Below are 22,589 nucleotides of genomic sequence, written 5' to 3'. Positions count from 1 at the left end.
CATAAATTTTATTATTATTTTACCAATTTATTTATTCATTTATTTATGATAGTCATGTGATTTGCTTTTTCATGGTTGACTGTTGAATTTGTAGAGCAGAAGAGGCAGAAAAAGATGTGGTTTCACTTTGGAATCATGACCTCATCATAGAGATGATGATAGATAGCTAGGTGTATGTTTATGTGTCATCATTAAATGGGTCCCACTGTTACTAAATATAAAACATAAAGGTAACATTAATTATTATAAAATTTCTCTAAGATCTCCCATATTTTTTCAAGTGAATACTCAAGGCAGAAATGTGTCATAAGTGAACCTACAATTGTAACTAATTATTATATATTAGGTTTAGTAATAACTTATCTGTTTACTATTTATTATGAAAATATTATCACATTATTCATTATAATATATCCATTATATTTATGTAATTATTATTAGCATTCATCATAATATATCCAATATTTATGTAATTATTTTATATTTTGTCATTGTTTTTATAAATTATGGTAAATATACGATGTATTTATTCAAAGTTTTGAGATAGGTATTAAGATATATATGTTTTCTAGTATATACTTATAATATAGCTAAAGAGGATTTATAAAAGTTGGTCATGTAAGAGATGTTGATAGTAAAATGAGATTTTTGATTTATATATCTGTTTACATTATTTGAAATTATAAGATTGTAATGTGTTATTGTCTTATTAACTACTTAAGCAGAGGAGTATATAAGACTTTGAAGTGGGTACTAGCACGTATGAATGAAACATTATTATTAGACATCATAATGTATATATGATTTATCTATAGTAGAGTTGTTAAAAAGGAGTTTGTAAGTGTGTTGACATTGGAAAGTTTATTTTTGAGTATATGTTTATGTTGTTTGAAACTATAATAGTTAAAAGGTTAACTTGCAATTTGTTATGACCTTATTTACTAGTCAAGTAGAGTATATTGCACTCACAGAGAGGGTTAACAAGAAAGTATGGTTTAAGGGGATGATGAGAGATATAGACATTTTGCAAGATTGTGTGATTGTTCATTATCATGGTTAAAATGTTATTTTTCTAGTTGATTATCATATTTACCTAAAGATAATGAAATACAAAAATGTTAAACTACATGAGAGTCATTTTTGAGTTTGAAGAGATCAAAATTGAGAAGATAAAATTGGAGGAGAATCCCACTAATGTGTTTAGAAAGTCTTGTCTAGATTGAGCTTCAAGTAATGCTTGAAGTAGATTATTATTCAAAGATAAAATATTTTTATTCAAAGTCCTATTCTATTTAGAGAAGTCACATAAACTTTTTAAGAAGAGAAAGAAAAATTGTAGGGTTTATTTTATACCAAATAACTTGTAGTCTTGAAATTATTCTTAAATATGTATAAGAGGTAAGGGATATCCTTTTAGAAAATTAGAAAATATTTATCGACGAGCTTTGAATTAACTAAATATTTCCTTATTTCCAAGTATTGATACTAAAACTTAAGTACTGGATTGTGAACATTTACTGGGCTAAGTGATCAACAAGTCAAGGTGTGAAAAAGTCTTTTCTTTTCTTTCATGATCAACTCTACATCCATAAAAATATTGACATTATAATATGATGCTTGTTTGGGACATTCTTTTAAAGATTTGAATGCATGTATGTAGATTTTGTGTTTGTGGAACCATTAATGATTTTCACTACTAGAAAAATCATAAATAGTGAATGAATTTTGTGATTAAATATTGTAATCATTATTGGTAGTCAATTTTATTTTTAAATTAGTGATTTATTTAGAAATAAAACTTTTATTCACTAAACCAATTACTAAAATCAGACATTGTTTTGAAATTATTGAAATAATAAAAGAAAGTGTGAGACAGATTATTTAATCTTTTATTGTCACTCAAGTGCTAGATGTGTCTACTTCATAGTCATGACATTGTTCTTACAACCAGTGACATCTCCCAGATGAAACAATATCTTTGTCACCATTTTCAGACCAAAGATCTTGACAAACTCAGATATTTCTTGGGTATTGAGGTAGTATAATCCAATTATGATATGTTATACCTCAAAGGAAGTAGGCATTATATATGCTGGAGGAAACTAGGTTGATGAGCCTACCAAACTCCTACCAAATCAGGGTGAGCTTATGTCAGATCCTAAGTAGTAAGAAGATACTTTGAAAATTGACATTATCTTTGCAGTCACTATGTTAAGCCAATATTAATTCCCCATGTGAAGATAATTGAAACGTAATCATTCGTATATTAAAGTACATTAATGGATTTTCTAGAAAATGATTGTTATATGGTTCCAATAATCATACAAGAGTTGTTTGTTATTCAGATGCTGATTCGACAACATCTCCTTCTGATAGAAGATTCACTTCTAAATATTACGCCACCATTGATGGTAACTTGATTTCTTGGAAAACCAAGAAACAAAGTGTTCTCGCAAGATCTAGTGCTAAAGTATAATATAAAGTCATGACCTTAGTTGCTTGTCAACTTGTTTGACTTAAGCAATTGCTTACAACGTTACAATTTGGAGATGTTACTCAAATGACACTTATATGTGACAATTAGACTGCTCTTTATATTAGTTCTAATTTTGTATTTCATGTGAGGACCAAACACATTGAGATTGATTTTCATTTGAAAAAATATTATATATAGAGAAATCAAGACTCAGTTCGTTAACTCAAGTGATCAGTTAGAAGATATTTTTACTAAGTCTCTATGGAGATCAAAAATTGATTATCTTTGTTGCAAGCTTGATATATACAATTTATATGTATTAACATGAGAATGTGTTAGATATATTATATTTATTTTTATCTTTAAGTTACTTATCTTTTATTATTTTTTTATTATCTTTTATCTTTAAGTCCACATTTCCTTTATTAGAAATAAAATAACTTATGTGCATTTTCTACATAATCTTATACATAATTTTCACTACATTCATACTTTTATTTAAATCATAAAATAGGAAAATAGCATATTACATACATTAATAAAATAAAAATTATCATGTAAATTTCTCCTTAAATTTGTTCGAATTTATAGTTATTAAAATAATGTCTCTTTCTTTTTTACATTCCTATGATGTGGATTTTTTGATAATGTGTTTATAAGTTTGATGAAAACTATTAATAAATAACATCTAGAAAAATAATTAATTAAATTGTAAATAGATATTTGAAGTGAATTATTATAAATAATTTATTATCATAATTTAATCTATTATTATAAATCAACAATTTATTATTATTATTATTATTATTATTATTATTATTATTATTATTATTATTATTATTATTATTATTATTATAAGAGAGTAATAAATTATTTTTTACGAACTTTATAGATAAATGAATTGTTAATTGGTTATTTTTAAAATAATTGGTTAAATATAGTAACAATTGAATATAAGATACTAAAGCATGACACTAGCATTTGACATGTGATATTGACATTAACACATGATATTAACACTGACACGTGATACTAACATGTGACACTAATTCCGCCTTGACACGACAATAACATTTGTCATGTGACACATTGTTGACTTGATACATAAACAACTTTATTTAAATTAAGAAAATAATAATAATAAAAAAAACATAAACTGACACGTGACACACACGATTCATCTTTCGTTAACAATTTAGACAGTGTCATGAAAAATACTAAATTGAACATAATGTACCAAAATAAGGACTATATTGAACATTCAAGAAAAATGAGTCTCACATTGAATAAAATCGATAAAAATAGAGACCAAAAGAATATTTAAGTCAAATTAGTTATACTAGATACAACATTATGACTCATCTACCATATATAAAACAAGCAAATAATTTCATATCACATATGTTTACTTTCCTTAAAATTTCATACGTCTTTAGTTAAGATCAATTAATCAGCATGAGTCCATCTTTTTCTTTTATGATATGCTACTTTTATTATCTGTGTTATATTAATTTACCCTTTCATTTTAATCTTAATTTATTCACACCTTTTCACTAGACCTCATTATATCATTTACAATATTATTAAATAAATGATCCTCGATTTCTATTTTTACGGCTAATGTTAATGGTTTACGTACAGGTAAATATGATGACAATATCTAAAGTAACAATGATTTTATTGTCAATAATGATGTTGCTTTTTAGCACAACACACTTAGTTGTTTTTGAGTATGATGAAAACCATATCAAATTAACTACTATTTTTTTTTTAAATTGAAGCAGGACGAGAGAAAATGATAATGAAAACATTTTTAGATATTGACATTTCAAAGGGTCACATTGTGGTCAAGAGTTTTGACGTTGAAGTAGTTAATGAAGATGGTAATTTTGTACCTTTGTATGAAGCTTACCTTCATTGTAACTCCAGGAAAAATAATATACTTAGAAGGATGGTTTGTGTGTGAACAATATTAATTAAAATAAGAAATGTTAAGTTATATAGAAATGAAGTGTAGTATAGTTGGTTAGAACTCCTTATTATGGGTTGAAGGTCACGTGTTTAATTCTTGTTGTGTGCATTGGATGTGTTTTGATTATGATTATTAATTGAACGCGTGGTGTGTGATTAGGTTTGTAATGTTTGTGGTGCATGCTTATGACAAGATAAATGTGATAGTTGTTTGGTTTGGTGTGTTGTTTGAAGCTTGTTAGGGTTGGAGTTTCTATTTTTTGTTTTATGTGTGAGGGAGAGCTAATAGAGAAGGAGTATAAAGAGAAAGAGGAAAAACAAGAGCTTAAGGAAAACATTCTCTCGAGATAACTTATTTACATTCAATAGAATAACTTATTTGAATAAACCAACAAAATGCATATATGAAAAAAATTAATAGATTACATCTATCAAATATATATTAAGAACTTCACTCAATTTCGAAATCCGTTAATTAGTCCAAATTTGGTATTCAATTACAAATTTCGACTATACTAAATATTTACAAATTTAGAAATGTAAACGAATGTGTATCTTTTTTTAGTAGCACAAATTGCTTGAAGGGAACAGGTGTGTTGGTGTTGTGGTGACGAGGGATGTGGTGCATGTGGTGAGGGAGAAATGAGAAAGGAATTTCTTTATGCATGGATGCTGAGACTAAGGTTAGGAGAAAGGAGAAAGTGTGAGAGTAAAAGTGGATGGGTAGAGTAAATATAAAGTGAGATAAAATTTGTTTTTACCCTTATCAGAAGGCCAATTAAAGGATTTTAAAAAATTTAAAGGTACAAGAAAAAAAGACTTAGAGAAACAGGAAGAAAGCCCCCTCATTTATATGTCAAAATCATGAGGGTTACTCCCTCCACCACCACATGTTTCTCCCTGCATTTTCTCATTCCCATTTTGCCCTACAAATCAACGAATATGAGAGATTTGTTTGGTCTTCAACGGATCTTGACATCCGTCAATGGAAATCAAGATCCGTTTGGTCTTTCAACGATTTTTTTAAACAAATTAAATTAATAAAAAACTTAAAATCTAAAATTATATACTGCACATAAAAATTTATACAAAAAATTAAAATTAATAAACTAAAACAAAAAAAAATAAAAGAAGCCAAATGCGAAGGCTTGAACGGATATGAACGGATCTTGACATCCGTCGACCAAAATCAAGATCCGTTGAAGGCCGAACGAATCTCCCATATTCGTTCAAGCTTTCCCGTTTGACTTCTTCTACGTTTTTCAAACAACAGCGCACAAATACCAGCATTTATGGAGACGAAACCAACCACAAACCACACTCTTCTTCGCAAACCAACCACTTTGGAGCCTACTCAGTAACAATAGAAGCATCGAAAATGAAGGAGGAAATGAAAATAAAAAATAAAAGATGTATTAGGAGGAGAGGAAGAAGAGAGTGAAAGGAAAAAATAAAGTTTGTGAGGATACGGGGTACGTGGGACTGCGACAGTGAAAAAGGAAAATAGAAAAAGAGGAAGAAGAGAAGTTTGTGGTGTGAGGATGTGGGGCTACGACACTAAAGAGAGAGATATTAGATTAAGATTTTAGACTTAAATAAGTAAAAATAAAAAATAAATATTTAAATAAGATCAATTTTGGAAATAAAAAAAGTTGGAAAAATACAAGAGTAACCTGTGTGCTGGTGGATGGAGTAACCCTCCAAAATCATTGGAACAATCATATGTGAACAAATTTTAAGTTCAGTTGGCTCATTAACAGTGGACCATTAGTGTAAGGCTTTTGCTTCTTAAACCTCCGAAATTACTAATTACACCCCTCAACATCCAACCCCTTGTATCACGCACCACCACCGTCAACGTCTCCATCACCATCCTCGTCAGATTGCCGCTGCAAATAAAGACCAAGAGAGTGAAAAGGCTGCATTGGAAGAAAAAGAGAAAAATGCTAAAAAAACTAATTCCAAAAAAATTATTCCCAATCATATTCCATATATTTCGAAAAAAAAAATTGAAACACATTTCACGTATGAATGTTCTCAAAAACTCATATCAGAATATACTTTATCAATTCTAGAAAGTCATTTCAGAAAATTCTATTTTGAAAATTGATTCTGAAACATAGAAAGCTCCCAAAATATGTAATCCTGAAATTACCTTGTTGAAAGATAAAGTCGTGATCTCAAGAGTTTGGTGCTAGAAGAAATTGAGAGGTGCAAATAAAAGTCTTCTTGTAATTCCAAAATATATAAATAATTTTTTTTTGAAACATATTTAAAATCTATATCTAAATGTTATATATACAAAGAGAATTTTTTTTTTCGTGTCTATATTTATTTTTTAAATGATTTTTTAAAATTAATATAATTATTTTATCAATTTAAACTTTGATCGATTTTAAATTTAATTAGTTTTTATTCGACTATTTTTTCAAAAGTTAATTATTTTTTTAATTGTAAAATTACATATAAAATAAATTAAATTTATTTACAATAAAAAAATAAAATAAATACACATGCATATAGTAAATGTGTTTGTACTGGTGTGGTGCTGTTAAGATGAAGATTGTTTTTTTTTTCAACACAATCTTATCAATATTTAAATATTAGTCACGATTTAATAAACCAAAATGTCTACAGTTTTTATAAAATTTCAAAACTATTATGTATACAAAATTATTATAGGTCAAATTAAATTATAAATTATTAAATTTTAAAGTAAGTACTATAAAAAATTATATCAACAACAATTTGTGGAAATTATTTTATATGTTAGTCCATGAATTTATAATAAGTTTGTTTTTATTCCTTTCCATTATCAAACAAAGATGAATTGAAGATAGAACGAGAAACCAAACCCTGGCTGGGTTTGGAACAGACATGTCTCTCCACCGCCATATTTGCAGAACCTCAAAGCTATCAAAGATCCCTTGGAAGTACAAGCAGTTCGCCATAGCACAGGGGCAGAAGTCTGTTACTGATTATCTCCACGCCACGCGCTGCATTCCTTACGCCTTCGCTGATCAAATATCCAAGAACTCCAACAATGCCCTCATGAATCTCATCACCAAGCTCAGTGCTTTCTCCCCTCCCCACTATCCCCACAACCTTAACAAGTTCCTCAGGTACAACCCCATCAACGAATTCGAGTTCTTCTTTGAGAGCATTGGCATACACCCTTCAAAGTTCCCCTCTTTGTTTCCCCAGAACAAGTTCTTCTTTTCAGAAGATGAGACCCTTTTGGATACTGCTTGTGTTCTCAGCGAATATGGGTTTCCCTGGGACAAGCTTGGAGTGCTGTATGAGGAGAGTGGGTGGGTGTTCAACTGGGGTGCTTCTGAATTGAAGGATAGGCTTTGTGGGTTCAAAGGGTATGGTTTTTGCAATGTGCAGGTTGTGGGGATATGCTTGGCTTTCCCATTTGTGTTTGATGGCCAGAAGGGTGCTGAGATTGACGCTTTGTTTTGTGATCTGAGGTTGCTGTTTGGGAAGTTTGGTTTGGCTGAGTGTGTTGAAGAGAAGGGGAATGGTGTGGATGATTGGGTTGGGTTGTGTAGGAAGATAAGGTTGTTTTATGATTTGAATGGAGGAAAGAACATAGGGGAGTTAATTGGAGGTAACAATGGCGTTGGTGTAGGTGGTGTTGTTGAGCATGGGGAAGAGGAGTTGGTTCAAGCAATTGAGTATTTTTGTAGGTTTGGTGCGAAGAAAGAGGACGTGGCACGATTGATTTTGAATGGACCGGAATTGTTGGAGATTGTTTTGAAGATGGGGAAGGTCAATGTGTTGAAGCTGTTGAAACACTTTGGAATGAGTTCCAATGATGTTAATATTGTTAAGAGGGACTATGCTCATGTGTTGGGGACAGTCAAGCTGTGTAACCTGCCAAATGTGATGAGAGCTTTGGGTTTACATGAGTGGTTCTTTGAGAAGATGAAGGATGGGAATCATAGTTTGTTGGTTAGTTTTGTCGCGAACAATCGCAAAGTGGACCGAGTTAAAGGTTATCCAAGTTTTTTGAAGGCTATTGAGGTGTCTAAAACTCCAATTCACAATATGAGTAAGTTGAACTTCTTGCATGGCATTGGCTTTGGAGAAAATGCTTTGACCATGTATATTTTCTCTTACATGCACGGAACAAGTGATGAGTTACAAAAGAGATTTGATTGCCTTCTACATCTTGGAATTGAGTTTTCAAAGCTCTGTAAAATGATCACGGTTCATCCCAAGATTCTTAGCCAAAACCCTGAAAGTTTGGAGCAAAAGATCAATTTCTTGTGTCAGGAAATGGGACAGTCACTTGAGATTTTGGTGACTTTTCCATCATTCTTGTGCTTTGACTTAGAGAATCGCATTAAGCCCAGGTATAAGTTCCATTTGTGGCTTATGGAAAAGGGTCTGTCTTCCAAAAGATATTCTATTGCAAGCATGGTTGCAACAAGTAACAGGAATTTAGTTTCCCGTGCTTTTAAAATCCACCCTGCTGCTCCGAAACATTGGTTTGAGCAATTTTATCCCTGAAATTTGCCAATATGATGACTATGTTTTTTCTAACAATTGTCTTTGAAACTCCAACAATTATTTCAAATGACGTTGTAAAGATTCTTAAACTTTGTTACTTCCTCTGTTCTGGTTTGGAGTTGAAGACAGACCATTCAATGTTGTTGGAGAACTCGTGAACAGTGGTTTATTTCCTTCGCAATGGTAGTGAGAAATCAAGAATGACCTGCAAATTTCTTATCATGGTTTCTTCATTTCCAATGACCTCATCTCTGTTCTGATTTCTGAGATAAATCACAAATTCGGTGACCAGTTATTTATGCTTCTTCTAGGTGATTATATCAGAGGTAGGTTGACCATTTGTAAGTACTTGTACTTTTTAGCATGACTTTATTGATTTTCATATCTTCAAATGAACTCACTTTTTCATTTTTCATTTTAAAATTGTATATATATGATAAATTGTTCATAAAGTAAAGTATCGAATGCAAATTTGGTGAGATGTAAAAGGCTAGAGGTTGTCTCATGTACTAGATAACTGAGAAAATGCACCCATATGCATGATAATACTTTATTACATTATCCCTAAGCATTTTCAGACACTAAGATTCTTGAACTTGGTGCTTGTTTTGAATGTCTTAAATTTGTGCTCAGAAATTTCATAATGAAAATGCTGCAGTGAGAACTAGTAGCAGAAAAACTGCTTCTTATGAAATTAAACAAAACCAAGCCTATGCTTACCTATTGCCAGGGATATATTCTTAGACATCAGAGACACATGTGTACGGACTCTTAAGGTTTTACCATTTCTGAATTAAAAGATCAGATTATCCTAATTATTTCCCAATATAGTTGTTACCAACACTAACAAACTAAAAATATGTTTTCTCTAATGCATAATTTTAAGTATTCATTTCTATTCCTCTCTTGGATGCTAGTTGTATATCTGTTATCCAAGGAGTTGGTAAAAAAGTGACCAGAACTTCTGGCTCAACTTAATATTCTCCACTTCATAGTTATTTTATTGTAGCAAAATTGGGAAATCTAATTATTTGTAAGTTTCTTTCAGCGAGTCCAAGGAACTGAGAACCAACCCATCCTTCACCAGGGAGGGCCAAAAAGTTACTGTCTATGTAACACCTGGTAATGGACCTTTGGGTTGAAAATCAATAAAACCCTTTGTGGAAGACCATCTCATCATTCCTGAAAATTTTCATGTTACCACATTTTAAAAATACCAGAGTGGCAGGTGATAAGAAATTGCATGATGGAAAGTAATATGAAGTGCAATTCCAAGGACTGTTGCATGTTATACTAGAGCAATCTTGGTCTTCATTTTGTTGCAGAAAAAAATTGGAAGATTGTTCAAATGAATGCAAGTCTATGATCCATTCTGTTTCTGCAGGAATGCTTCTGGGACCATTACTAGCTCTTCTAATGTTTTGATGGTTCTTGTTTAGTTTTTTATGCAGCAGGCATCTTTGTGTATTAGCTTTCAAATGAGAGTTCCGTAAAAGTTTCACAGAAAATCTATCTGGAATCGATTTAGACTAGTATCTGTCAGATTGAATTGCACTGCAACTTCTATTACTGTGATTCTGGACTTGTGTTACTAAAATTTTACTCATGTCATGGTGGTAAGTTGGTAAATTATTAGGTTGATTGTTGATATTTTAATTTGTGTTCTCTACATTTTTGTTAAAAGTATTATGAATTTATTTGAGAATTGATCATTGAGAAGCTGTGGAAGTGTGAAAAAATTGGTCTAAAGTTCTTTGGATAAACCATCTTAGTGAAAGAGATGTGTTTCCAAATGCAGATTTTTCTCAAACTTAAATGTAGTTCAGTATTTATCTTTAATCATCTTTAACTCACATTTGCACATATTACTTATGATTGGATTAATATAGGAGGGAAGGTTTAGTCTATATAAATTTATGAAGTTTATTTTGATTCCAAAAATAAAACATTATTTTAATTTCTATAAAGTTTGAGATAACTATTTTTTTGTTCTTATAAAACTCGTGAGTTTTGATTTTAGTTCTTTTATATGTTTTTATTCATTCTTTCATAATTTCAAATAATTATTTTTATTTTCTAATATTTATTTTAAAATAGATAAATAACTTTTATATCACAACACTAAAATACATAACACCACTTAAAATATCACATGATATTTTGTTCCACAAATAAATACTTAATTAGTCTCAATGCTAGAAATCAAAAGTAATTATTTTCAATTTTAGAAGCACTTTTAAAAATGTATGAAACAAAATTAAGACACATTTATTTTGCAAATAAAAATATATTTAAGTATGGAAGTGAGTTATACTAGCATAATTACTCTATCTAAATTCAAGTGTGTAAATTACGAAATTATACATACATATATATATATATATATATATATATATATATATATATATATATATATATATATATTTCATGAAGATATATCTACTCATATATACAGTTATGAGCCACTGAATAAAATATCTACAATTGATAGTGATGCACAATAACTTATCTATAAAACATTTGTTTTCTTCTCTCTTCAACATCAGTGAATTTGTTGAGCTTTCAACAAATGAAAAGAAAATGTATATAAAAGGAATAATTCGCAGTATAAAAGGATTGCTGATACATTCTTCAATACGTTTATTTTTGTTATTACTGGTTATAATCTGTATACAATATGATACATTTCTAATTATAAGTTAAATTTTATTATAATTTTAAATTATGACTAACATTGATTAAGTTCATATAATTTTACCCTTTTAATAAATTTTAGCTAATAATAAAACCATGTTAAAAATTAGACTAAAGTTTACTCACAATTCTACATTTTTAAAACGTTTTATATAGTATCCTTTAAAATTTTATTTTTCACCATATTAATATTATTATTATTACATTTACACTTTTTCTTGTCTCTTTTCTTATCTCATTTCTAATTACAGATAAAGAGTATTAATAACAATCTAATGTAATCTTGTTAATCAACACACTTTTTTATCAGTTTATATTATTAAAACTGTTTGTGAGATTCATTAATACTTTTATCATAATTATTGATTATAAAGAAAATGTTAAAAAATGATATTAGAATTGCATTACAAGAAAATTATATATCTGACAGACACAATACTGACATTGAAAAATCGTTAATACTAAGGTTTAACTGTGACCATGATAATTTGTCTGTTAAAAGAATGTTCTCAGAAGAGATTTTTGAAGTTGTAAATACGACATCATGAACATTTGTAAGAAATACGAATATACAAAGAGGGGAAAAACTGTTCAATAATCCCTGAATCCACGTGTCAGACTGATAAGAGTCCACGTAGGACTAAGAATCCAGCATGTCATGGTGAAGGCAGAAATGATCCACAATGATTGGCCAGAAGCACATCCAAGTTATCCAAGTGGAAAATGTTGAGATAAGGCACTCTCCACAGCCACTCATAATCACAGACACAGCAATCACCATACAGAAACCAAAACTATATTGTCACATTCCAGAAAAGCAAGCACAAAGGCAAAGAAAGAACTTGGCTAGCTAAGGATCAAGCAAATACAATGGCTCAAGCAATGGCATCAATGGCAGGTAGCCTTCAACTCAGTGGCTCCACACGTTTGCATGCCAAAAGGGTGTCTTCAGTCACACGCGCGGGATTCACAGTTAGAGCACAACATCAGCAAGAACAAGTGAGTGGTGATGCTCAGAGCAGCCGTAGGACAGTGCTTTCTCTTGTTGCTGCTGGTTTGGCCACTGGCTCCTTTGTTCAAGCTGTTCTTGCTGATGCCAAATCCATCAAAGTTGGACCACCTCCTCCACCTTCTGGTGGATTGCGTAAGTCTCTCTTTCTCTCTCTCACCATCATAGGGTTAGAGGTATATATGTAGCATAGGAGAGTAAGTTTTGAACATAAAATAGGTCATGCATGTTGCAGTAAATGATGAGATATGAAAAATTGAAATGGGTAGAAAAGTTTGTGGTAGATTTTAGTAGATTTCATTCATGATAAAGGGTTGGAGCCAAAGACAATGAAAACAAAACAAAACAAAACAAAAGAATGGGGCAATTAGAGTGACATGAAGAAAGGTTTTTGAAGATATATATATAATTATAACGATGGTGGGTGTGTGATGGAATATGGCAGCTGGAACCTTGAACTCAGATGAAGCAAGAGACCTTGATCTGCCACTGAAAGATAGGTTCTTCCTTCAACCACTGTCTCCTAGCGAGGCTGCACAAAGGGCAAAGGAATCAGCCAAAGAAATTGTTGCTGTTAAGTCTTTAATAGAAAAGAAGGCTTGGCCATATGTTCAGAATGATCTGCGTCTCAGGGCTGAGTATCTGCGGTTTGATCTCAACACTGTCATTGCTGCAAAGTCTAAGGATGAGAAGAAATCACTCAAGGAACTCACGGGCAAGCTCTACGAGAATATCAGCAATGTAAGTTCAAAAACTCTACAAATCTTGTTCTAAGTGTTTTCTCATCCGATTTGAAGTTTTTTTCTTGAATAATTTACACAGTAAAGAGTTCTTTATATACTGAGGTCAAATTCTAATCTGATAGAAAAATAGCACGACTGTATCTATGGTTTAAAGGGAGATAAAGGAGATACTTAAGTCTGTAGTTCTTCGTCAATTGGGAAAAACGTAGATGCAAGTCTTTCAATTTGGATTTTCTGTTGAGCTTTTGGTATTGTTTATCTGTTTTGCTTTTAAAATATACTGATATACACTTATTTTGATGTTTTAAAACTTATTACAAAAAATTTAACATACCAAAATCAATGTATTTTGAAAGCTCAACAGGATAACTACACCAGAAAAACAGCAGAATCTGCAGAATATGAACTCCAATCTTTGTATACTTTTGATGTTCTTCAGCAATAGAGTTTCTGCTAAGTGTTTAGTATTATTTCTCAGTTGTGCTTTCAAATGCTTTCAAAATACACTGAAATTTTAAAACATGTTAAAATACTTTTAATATACCAAAGCTCAGCAGAATAACAGCACCAGAAAAACAGCAGAATCTGCAGGATATGAACTCCAAATCTTTGTATACTTTTGATGTTCTTCAGCAGTAGAGTTTATTCTTGATGATTTACACAGTAAATGTTTGCATGAAATCGGTAATACTCTAACTGAAATTGAAAAATAGTATGAAAAACAAATGAAGTTTGTGCTTATGAATTTAGGATTGAGGAAGTTTCAGAGTGGTAACAAGAGTTTTTGATTTTTGTTTGGCAGCTGGATCATGCAGCAAAAATTAAGAGCAGCCCAGAAGCAGAGAAGTACTATGCTGCTACTGTTTCTACTCTGAATGATGTTCTTGCCAAGCTTGGTTAATGTGATTAGTTTCTTGCTTTTTCTTGTGTAAGCTTTTGTCCATGATTTTCTCAGACACTTTGTTGACTGCTATTTTAAGAAAATCAAATGATGAGAGAAAATTTTCTATAAATAAGCATATTTAATATTGGAAATATAAAAACAATTAATATTATAAACACAGTTTCATTTGAAGGAACACAAGGTGCTGCATAAAGGATTCAACAAAATTGGAGAAAAAATGTTGAAAGTAACATGAAAAAAGAACCAATAAATTAAATTATACAAGTTGTCATATTTCAAAATTAACGGTTCTGTGCTTTCATTAAAAGGCAATATAGGACTTATATCTTCTAAATAATTTATCATAAATAAAAAAATAATACTAATGTACTAATATTTATACCATTAATTTTCAAAATAAAAAATCATTTAATTTAAAATTATATATATATATATAATTATTCAAGACTAAATAATATAATACTAACAAAGTGATAGTCATAGGTCTTAAGTATCATGATTCACAATATTAAAATTAAAATAGCGTTGGAGTGAGATAGCCTCTTCATAGAATAATCATTAGTGTAAAATTGGTCTTTAGCGTCACCCAGACGTCGGATCACAAAATAACCAACGTAAATTATTGATTGATGGCATGTTCGTAAATAAGTTGGACGCATAGACGTCTGTTAGGCGGGGCACCGACGTCTATAATATTATAGACGTCGATGCCCCTCCTAACAGACGTCTATGTGTCTGACAGGTAAATGAAAAGTTCTTTTTTTCCGCCATATAGACGTCTGATCCCGCCATCCGATGTCTAAATGCGAGAATATACATCATATTAGTGAGGGCTCCGACGTCTAGGCGAGAATAGATGTCGGTGCGCTCCGTGTCCGACGTCTTGTTTGCTGTTAAATCAGAAATCGAACCCGCGATTACGCACACTTTATTGTCTTCCTTCTCGTCTTTTCTCTCCGCGGCATTGCATTTTCATTTGCGTTTTTGTCTCTTTTGAATCGTTTAAAATTACTTTTACTCCGATTAAATTAGTCTTTGATGGATTATCTTCCATTTGAACCGATTAAAATGAGTTTTCGTTGTGTTTTAATGTAGTTTTTCTCGTGTCTTTGGGTAGCGTAGTAGCACATTCTCCCTTTGCTAGTTTCCTCGTAAGAAAAACTTGCGTCTTTTAGATGTCTTATAGCGTTTCAACACAAAATTGAACCTGGGTCCTTGCCTAGTTCTCATGTCACCGTATTCGTTTTCATTTTCGGTTGGAATGGAACTAGGCAAAGACCCAGATTCGAATTTCGGTTGAAATGTCATAAGAGGTCCAAAAGACGCAACCTTTTCTATGACAAAACTAGCAAAGGAAGAAGGTGATACTATGCTACCCAAAGACACGAGCTGCAGTAGAAGTCGATTAGTGCCATGTCCGACGTCTATAAAGACATCGGACCTGTGGAGTCCGACGTTCCATTAACGTCACCCATAAAGACGTCGGATCGGGATCTGACGTTAAAAGCCCAAAATAACATACGTCTAAAGCCCTTTCTGCACTAGTGAATGAATTAGTTTGCTTAATAAATTTAAATATAAATGAATAGAAACGACTATTAATATATAATAATGTAAGTAAATATAATGTTTAAACCCTTGGATAGTCTTCGTATTTGTTCAAGAATCTCAATTCGATATTCTCATTTAAAACGACCTCAATTGAGTCCTAAATTTTGTAAATTAGTAACAATTAAATCATTTTTGTTAAGTGGTAAGAAACAACGTCAATATAGGTTGACGTGAATGATTTTATTATATGGAAATGAAATTAAAATTATAACGTGAAATTTGATAAAGTAAAAAAAAAGAAAAAAGAAAAAAAGAAAAAGAAAAGAGGAAAGAGGAACAAAGCTTTCTCTTTCTCCCTATTCGTCGTACACCCTACTATGTCATCATCTTTAACTTCAGAAGCTGCCACCGGACCGACCAATCCAAAACAGAACCACCACGAGGCTACCGGAAATCACTGCAAGAGTGAATGAAACCTTTCATCGCGCACAACGAGAGAACCCTAAAATGGTGAGTTCCATCATCTCCTCCGCAACAACCTTGCCTCCATGCGTCGCCTCCATCTCCCTCCTCGCGCAACCACCTTGAGAACCACCATTGTCCAAAACTTTCATAAAAACTCAGTCACAAATCTGCGAATTCGAATAACTTAAACTCTCAATCTCACCGCGAAAGCACAACGCCTCCACAGAACCTACAAAACCATCCAAATCACATAACCCAGATTGCGAACGCGTCTTCTCCTCCGTCGCGCCTCCATAAGCCAAAGGGATCTATACCTGCAAGGAAGAAAACCCAAAACGAACTTACTCTATCTGAGAAATTGATTCGTCCAAATTGAAGAGTTCGCCACTAGACGGTCTCAATTCTTTAATCAAACAAATATAGGACGAGAATTTCTAGAGAGAAGTAAAAAAAACTCTTAAAAAGCGCACTAGTAAATAAACAACTTTTTAACTCGCACATTACGCTTCAGTTTCAAAAAAATCGAAGCATATAAAAATGCGATGTCAATTTCATAATTTTGGCGATACTATATGCCTCGGTTCAGTGTGAACCGACGCCTAAAGGTGTATACTGCTTCGGTTCTTTGACCAACCAAAGTATAAAACCTTGACAACTTTTTTGAAATAGGCCTACTGTCTCCGTTCTTTGATCAACAGAGGCAAAAAATCCTGACAGCTTTTTCAAAATAGGCCTACTGCCTCGATTCTCTGATCAATCGAGACAAAAAAACCCTGACAGCTTTTTCAAAATAGGCTTACGGCCTCAGTTCTCTGACCAACCGAGGCAGTATCTCCTGCCAAAAACTGACAACCTTTGATTTTGAATGTTTCAAATCCATTTTTTTAACCTCTACTACCTTGGTTCCATTTTAACCGATGTCATAAGCCCTTTATACCTCAATTTAACCGCGAACCGAGGCCTATAATTAGTAAATTTTCCATTTACAATTTTATTTTGAATTTTTTTTGGAAGGTTTACGCATCAGTTTATTTTATAACTGAGGTAATAGTCTCTTCGATAGATATATTCCAAAAGCGTAAAACATTAAGCACATTTTCACTCTTCTTCTTCTTCCGCGAGAGAGCGAATGCGAACTGCTGCCTCCCATCTCGCACGAAGAACTTTTACTTGTTGCTCCGTCGCCACTACCTCCACCACTAGTCGTCGCTACTGCCTCTACATTGGCCGTCATCGTAAGAAATTTTAACCTATTGTTCCTTTTTCTTCCTCGCACAATCATTCTCTCTCTCAAGCGAAGTTGTTGGTTTGTGGTCTTCATTTCTCTCGCGCGAAGTGCCTAGTGTGGTCTTCATCTTCGTTGGCTCCATTTCTGTCGCACAACGTTTTTGCCTGTACTTCTCTCGCGCGAATGTTGTTCATTGTCGCCTTCGGCTGTTTGTCGTTGCTGCCTTCGACCGTTTGTCGTTATATTTATTCGTTTCGTCGTTGCCTTTGTTATCCCATTGAATATAAAAAAAAGAAAAAAATGATTTTGAATAGACAAAAGACCCAATTTTCTGGAAAAATAAATAAATAAATAAAAGGGCATCTACCGCATCGGTTCGAAACCAACCGAGACAAAAGACCCCACATACTGACTCGGTTCAGAACCGAGGCAAAAAGGTTACCCCTTTTTGCATCGCCTATATATACCTTAGTTCATGAACCGATGCGTATAGACGAAAATAACCGGTGTCGTTTTCTTTTACTGTACTAGTGGTGGTTTCTAGAAAGATTGTCTGTTTTAAAATAATAAAATTTGTTCGTAACGAAACTATTTGTATTAAAACCTTTTAATATTAAAATAATCGAGTCTCACTATTTTTAAATCACTACCAATTTTAAAATATCATTTTATATGTATTTACTAAACTTAATAAAAGAAAAAAAAATTAAACTGAATGTTTGTAATACTGATAAAATTTTCAAATATTTTGAAGAAAAAAAATTCTCAAATAAAATAGCAGCAGAAAATTAAGGTTTTTCGTGTAGTGTACTTTTTGTTTTAGTTTTTTTAAGTAAAAGTTGTGATAAAATAATATTTAAAAAATTGATCATAATAAAAAAATTAACAATATATTGTTTTGAAGATATGTTATTCTTTTTAACATTAAAAAAATACTATACACGTAACATTTATTTTAAAAAATGTCACAATATTATGTTTATATTATTTAGAGTGACATTTATTTTTAAAATATTATCATAGTGCGTGAAAATTTTCTACTTGAACATTTTAAATAAACATAACTAAGAAAAAATTACCAAAATTATTAAATAATGTAGTACATTAGGTATCTGTGAGAACCTGATAATTAATACACACTAATTCATTCTCTGATCACTATTTTAATGCACCGTGACACGTCAAAATGCACTCACACTTCCACTGCATGCGCTTGCCATGTGTCACGGTTAGAGCATTCTGAGAAGGTTAGTGGGAGACAAGTGGCGTGTGGAGGTTGGGGAGTTTATTCTGCATAGGAAGAGAAAAATAATTCTGGAAACTCTCCCTCTTCCTCCTGCATGCTTCATCTCCTTCTCAGAATTTCTGTTTTCGATTTCTCTGCTTTTCTCTAAACCGTGTTCATCTTCTCCCTAAGATCACTCACTATCAATTCCTCCAATCCTATTTCAGACACCATAGAAGCCTTCCCTGCACTGTGAACCTCATTCTGATCCGAACAGAATTGAGAACTGAACTGGTAAGTTCTCATCTCTGCATCTTCGTCCATTTGGTTCATGCAAACCAAAATTCTGGTTGCATGCATGAGTTAGAAGTCTGATCTGCTTACGGTTTTGGTGTGTTAGATTAAGTGGAAGTGGTTGAGTGAAATTCTGATAGAAAGCTGTGAGAGCACGAGAGAAACTCTAAACAATTGAAGTGAACTGCTTGATAAGGTAAGGGAAGCTTATATGTTTAATTCATACTGCTTGATTTTATAATCTGAGTTGCATGTATATGAAATCTGATGTTTGAGCATTATGAACGTTTACTGATATGGGATATGAATTCTGGTTCATTTGCATGTTGCTTTGAATACGTATGAAAGGTGTATGAATGTTATAGAATTGGAATGAGTGGATTGATTGAATCTGTCATGAATGAATACTGATATATGCATTATACAGGTTGTGGTTGATTTGATTCAAATGCATGTTGATTTGATTATGTATGAATGGAATATGTTGATTGTATAGTTGGAATGATTCAAATGTTGAAATCTGTATGATTTTAATGTATTAAATCTGGAAGGAAAGTTGTAAAATTCATAAATTTGAAATCTGGAAAAATTCTGTTAAAGTTGAAAAAATCTGGAATTTACTCTTTCCCACTGATAAAGGACGTTCGTCCCTGTACGGTCTTAAACCGTTCGGCTTTCAGTAAAATTACTTAGATTGGAATTCTTTCATTTGGAAAGAATTCTGCTCGAGAACGAGCGTCCCCAGTTGATGGTCTGAGCGTTCGTCTAGCTCAGCAATGTTTAAATATTTAAGACTTTATAAATAAGTGACGTTCGGCCTTAAGTCGAGCGTTCGTCCTTAATGTCGTTCGACCTTATGTCGAACGTTCGTTCTACAGAGCGTTCATTCTTATACTGAACGTTCGTCTGAATTGGCGCTCGGTCCTATACCGAAGCATTCGTCTTAAATAGCGCTCGGTGTATATCCAGCGTTCGTTTTAATTCGTGCTCGGTCATTGACCTAGCGTTCGTCCAAAGCAGGGTTCGGTTTCTAACTGAACGCTCGTCCTTATTATTGAATTCTGAGCGAACGTAATTGACGTTCGTCCAAAGTAAATTTCTGAACGTTCGTTCATTGACAGTAAGAGTTGTTTTCTGTACTTTGAATATTCTGGTTATTTATCTAAGTTATTCTGTAAGATATTTATTCTCTTGATTCAACCTAAAGTTCTTGTACTCAACATCTTCTAAGTATTATTCTGAACTTCTAAATTCAATCTCATTTAAATTCTTTAAGAATTCTTAACGTCCATCAATGAATAAGAGTTCGTTTCTTTTGTTCAGAAACGTGAAATCAAAGGTTCTGTAATAAGTTCGTTTTATTTGATTAAAGAATGCATGACGTTAATGTTAAGAGAGTGGAACACAGAATGGAAAGATTATAACTATGAAAGGATTTGATGGTTGAACACTATGTGATATGATTATACGATTATGGAATTGAACGAGCGTTCCAAGGAGGAACGTCTCATATATGATTGAATATGGAATTGGTAAAGTATGACCGTGGTTAGTTAATGCTGGCTTGGTCCATCCTGATATTCCGTGATGCTCATCTTCACGTAGAAGGGAGTAGTCATGTGTGGGAATGGCAGGAGGTCATTCGTATCTCTCACTTAGCAGGGGCGAATGATTAACCTCAAGTGGAAGCTGATTAGGTATATCCCGGCTATTACACCACTTGTGTGCAAGGACGCCTGTAACTACATGGTTCATACAGTCCGGACGGTCTGTCATATATATATATATTTATATGTTAAATTATATGATTAAGTTACTTGATGAATGTGTGAATTGAATCATGAACTGTATGTATGTTGTATTTATTAAACAATATAAGCTTACCCTTGCAATGTTCCATGTGTTGTCTGCTGTTTCTGTATGTCCGTCTTGTCAATGCAATGATCATCCGTTGTGGATGTGAGCAGATGGCGAAGCACCCTTGGAATCATTGCTGGAAGAAGAAAATTTGGAGGATGCCACCTTGGTGGAAGTTGAAGTCAAATCGGAGCAGTAGGGATTAGTTCCGTAGTAGATATTAGATTTTTCTGTACTGTATTTTGACAGTTCTGTATACGGTTGTGCAGAATAGATTAATCAGAACTGGTTTTTGTAGTTTGGCTGAATTTCTGAACACGGAAACTACTGTAAATACTGTTATGTACGTGCTGTATCCTTTTGAGCAGCTGCTGTTTATATTTAAAGACTGCACTGTATTTTCTGTAAATGTAATTAGTTCTGATTAATGGAGATTTCTATTTATTGGGATGTTACATTTATTGGTATCAGAGCAGTTTTGTTCTTCTAAGGACACTGTAGGGTTATGAGTGCACTGTGTTTTTGCTGTGTGCTTATTGCATGTTTAATGAGTTATTATTGTTTTAACTCTTGGACATAACTAATGCTCGTTTGTTTTTCTCTGCATCCAGAGAACAAATGGCACCTAGACTTCCTCCTCCTCCTCAACCGAATGAGTCCGAAACGTCCAACAACACTAGATTGTTGGAAACCGTGGTGGAAAGATTGCATCAACAGAATACCACGTTGCTGGAGCAAAACGCCACTCTGATGCAGCAAAACCAAGCTGCTATGCAAGGTTTGGAGGCCTCGCGTGTCAATTCTGAAAACACGCAAAGGCAGTTGATGGAAATCTTGGCTGCAACTAGAGGTGCGCCTGGAGCATCTTCTTCAAACGCTGCTCAACCTACTGCCGAGTGGAGTTTGGAGAGCTTCCTGCAGCATCACCCAGCTAAGTTCAGTGGGAAGTGCCTCCCTGATGAGGCTGATCAGTGGCTAAGGGATATGGAGAGGATTTTTAACGCCAAAAGGTGTCCGGATGAGAACAGGTTGGCGTATACAGAATACTTATTAACTGGAGAAGCAAGCCATTGGTGGACGAGTACAAGGGCCATACTGGTAGACGCTCACCGCCCTATTACTTGGGAAGTATTCCGTAATAAGTTTTATGAGGAATATTTCCCTGACAGCGTAAAGTTTGCAAAGGAGGTGGAGTTTTTACAACTGGCTCAAGGTGGAATGTCTGTATCAGAATACACCAATAAGTTTAAACACCTTGTCCGATTCAATACAATGGCCACTAGTGAGGAGTGGCAGTGCAGAAAATTTGAGAACGGTCTACGCAGTGATCTAAAAGTTGTAATTTCCAGTTTGTGTATCAGAACGTTCCCTGCTATGGTTGAGAGAGCCAAGGTGTTGGAGAAGAACTTGGCAGAGGCGGAACGACACAAGAAGCAACAACAAACTAGTAGGGGACCAATTGTGTCCAGGGGAGGTTCTGTTCAAAGGAAAATACCTTACACTCGTCCAAATCAATCAGCCAATACGAGTGGTTCTCAAGCATTGATTCCTGTCGGACACACTGGACAAGGAAATATAACTTGTTTTCAGTGTGGGGGGCCGCATTATCGTTCATCCTGTCCTCAGCTAGTGGGAGGAAAACACTGCAACAGAT

At 33.0% G+C, this 22,589-nt stretch overlaps 2 protein-coding genes across 2 annotated transcripts; both read left to right on the top strand.

Annotated features, from left to right (window-relative positions):
* The first annotated feature begins 7,256 nt into the window (after positions 1 to 7,256).
* SHOT1 (Mitochondrial transcription termination factor family protein) lies at positions 7,257 to 10,541 on the top strand. Its single transcript, XM_088095469.1, has 2 exons — positions 7,257 to 9,291; positions 10,014 to 10,541. Exon 1 carries the CDS (start codon positions 7,325 to 7,327, stop codon positions 8,963 to 8,965), a length of 1,641 nt encoding a protein of 546 aa, XP_087951595.1. The 5' UTR covers positions 7,257 to 7,324; the 3' UTR covers positions 8,966 to 9,291; positions 10,014 to 10,541.
* Positions 10,542 to 12,451: 1,910 nt separating this feature from the next.
* LOC148195551 (oxygen-evolving enhancer protein 3-2, chloroplastic-like) lies at positions 12,452 to 14,427 on the top strand. The gene is made up of 3 exons (XM_088094839.1): positions 12,452 to 12,803; positions 13,114 to 13,409; positions 14,214 to 14,427. The coding sequence occupies exons 1-3, from the start codon at positions 12,530 to 12,532 to the stop codon at positions 14,310 to 14,312; spliced, it is 669 nt and encodes a 222-aa protein (XP_087950965.1). The 5' UTR covers positions 12,452 to 12,529; the 3' UTR covers positions 14,313 to 14,427.
* Positions 14,428 to 22,589: the final 8,162 nt, after the last annotated feature.

The sequence above is a fragment of the Vigna umbellata genome, chromosome 7, assembly GCF_029865625.1.
Source record: "Vigna umbellata cultivar VRB3 chromosome 7, Vumbellata_1.0, whole genome shotgun sequence".
Classification (NCBI taxonomy): Eukaryota; Viridiplantae; Streptophyta; class Magnoliopsida; order Fabales; family Fabaceae; genus Vigna; species Vigna umbellata.
Note: the sequence above shows the minus strand (reverse complement) of the source record. Positions and strands in the feature narration are given on the sequence as shown.

Excerpts from the sequence above, each read along its gene's own strand:
- LOC148195551 (XM_088094839.1), top strand. The coding sequence starts at position 12,530 with ATGGCTCAAGCAATGGCATCAATGGCAGGTAGCCTTCAACTCAGTGGC. Across the intron at positions 12,804-13,113 it reads TCCACCTTCTGGTGGATTGC|CTGGAACCTTGAACTCAGAT; the intron begins GTAAGTCTCTCT and ends GGAATATGGCAG. Across the intron at positions 13,410-14,213 it reads TCTACGAGAATATCAGCAAT|CTGGATCATGCAGCAAAAAT; the intron begins GTAAGTTCAAAA and ends TTTGTTTGGCAG.
- SHOT1 (XM_088095469.1), top strand. The coding sequence starts at position 7,325 with ATGTCTCTCCACCGCCATATTTGCAGAACCTCAAAGCTATCAAAGATC.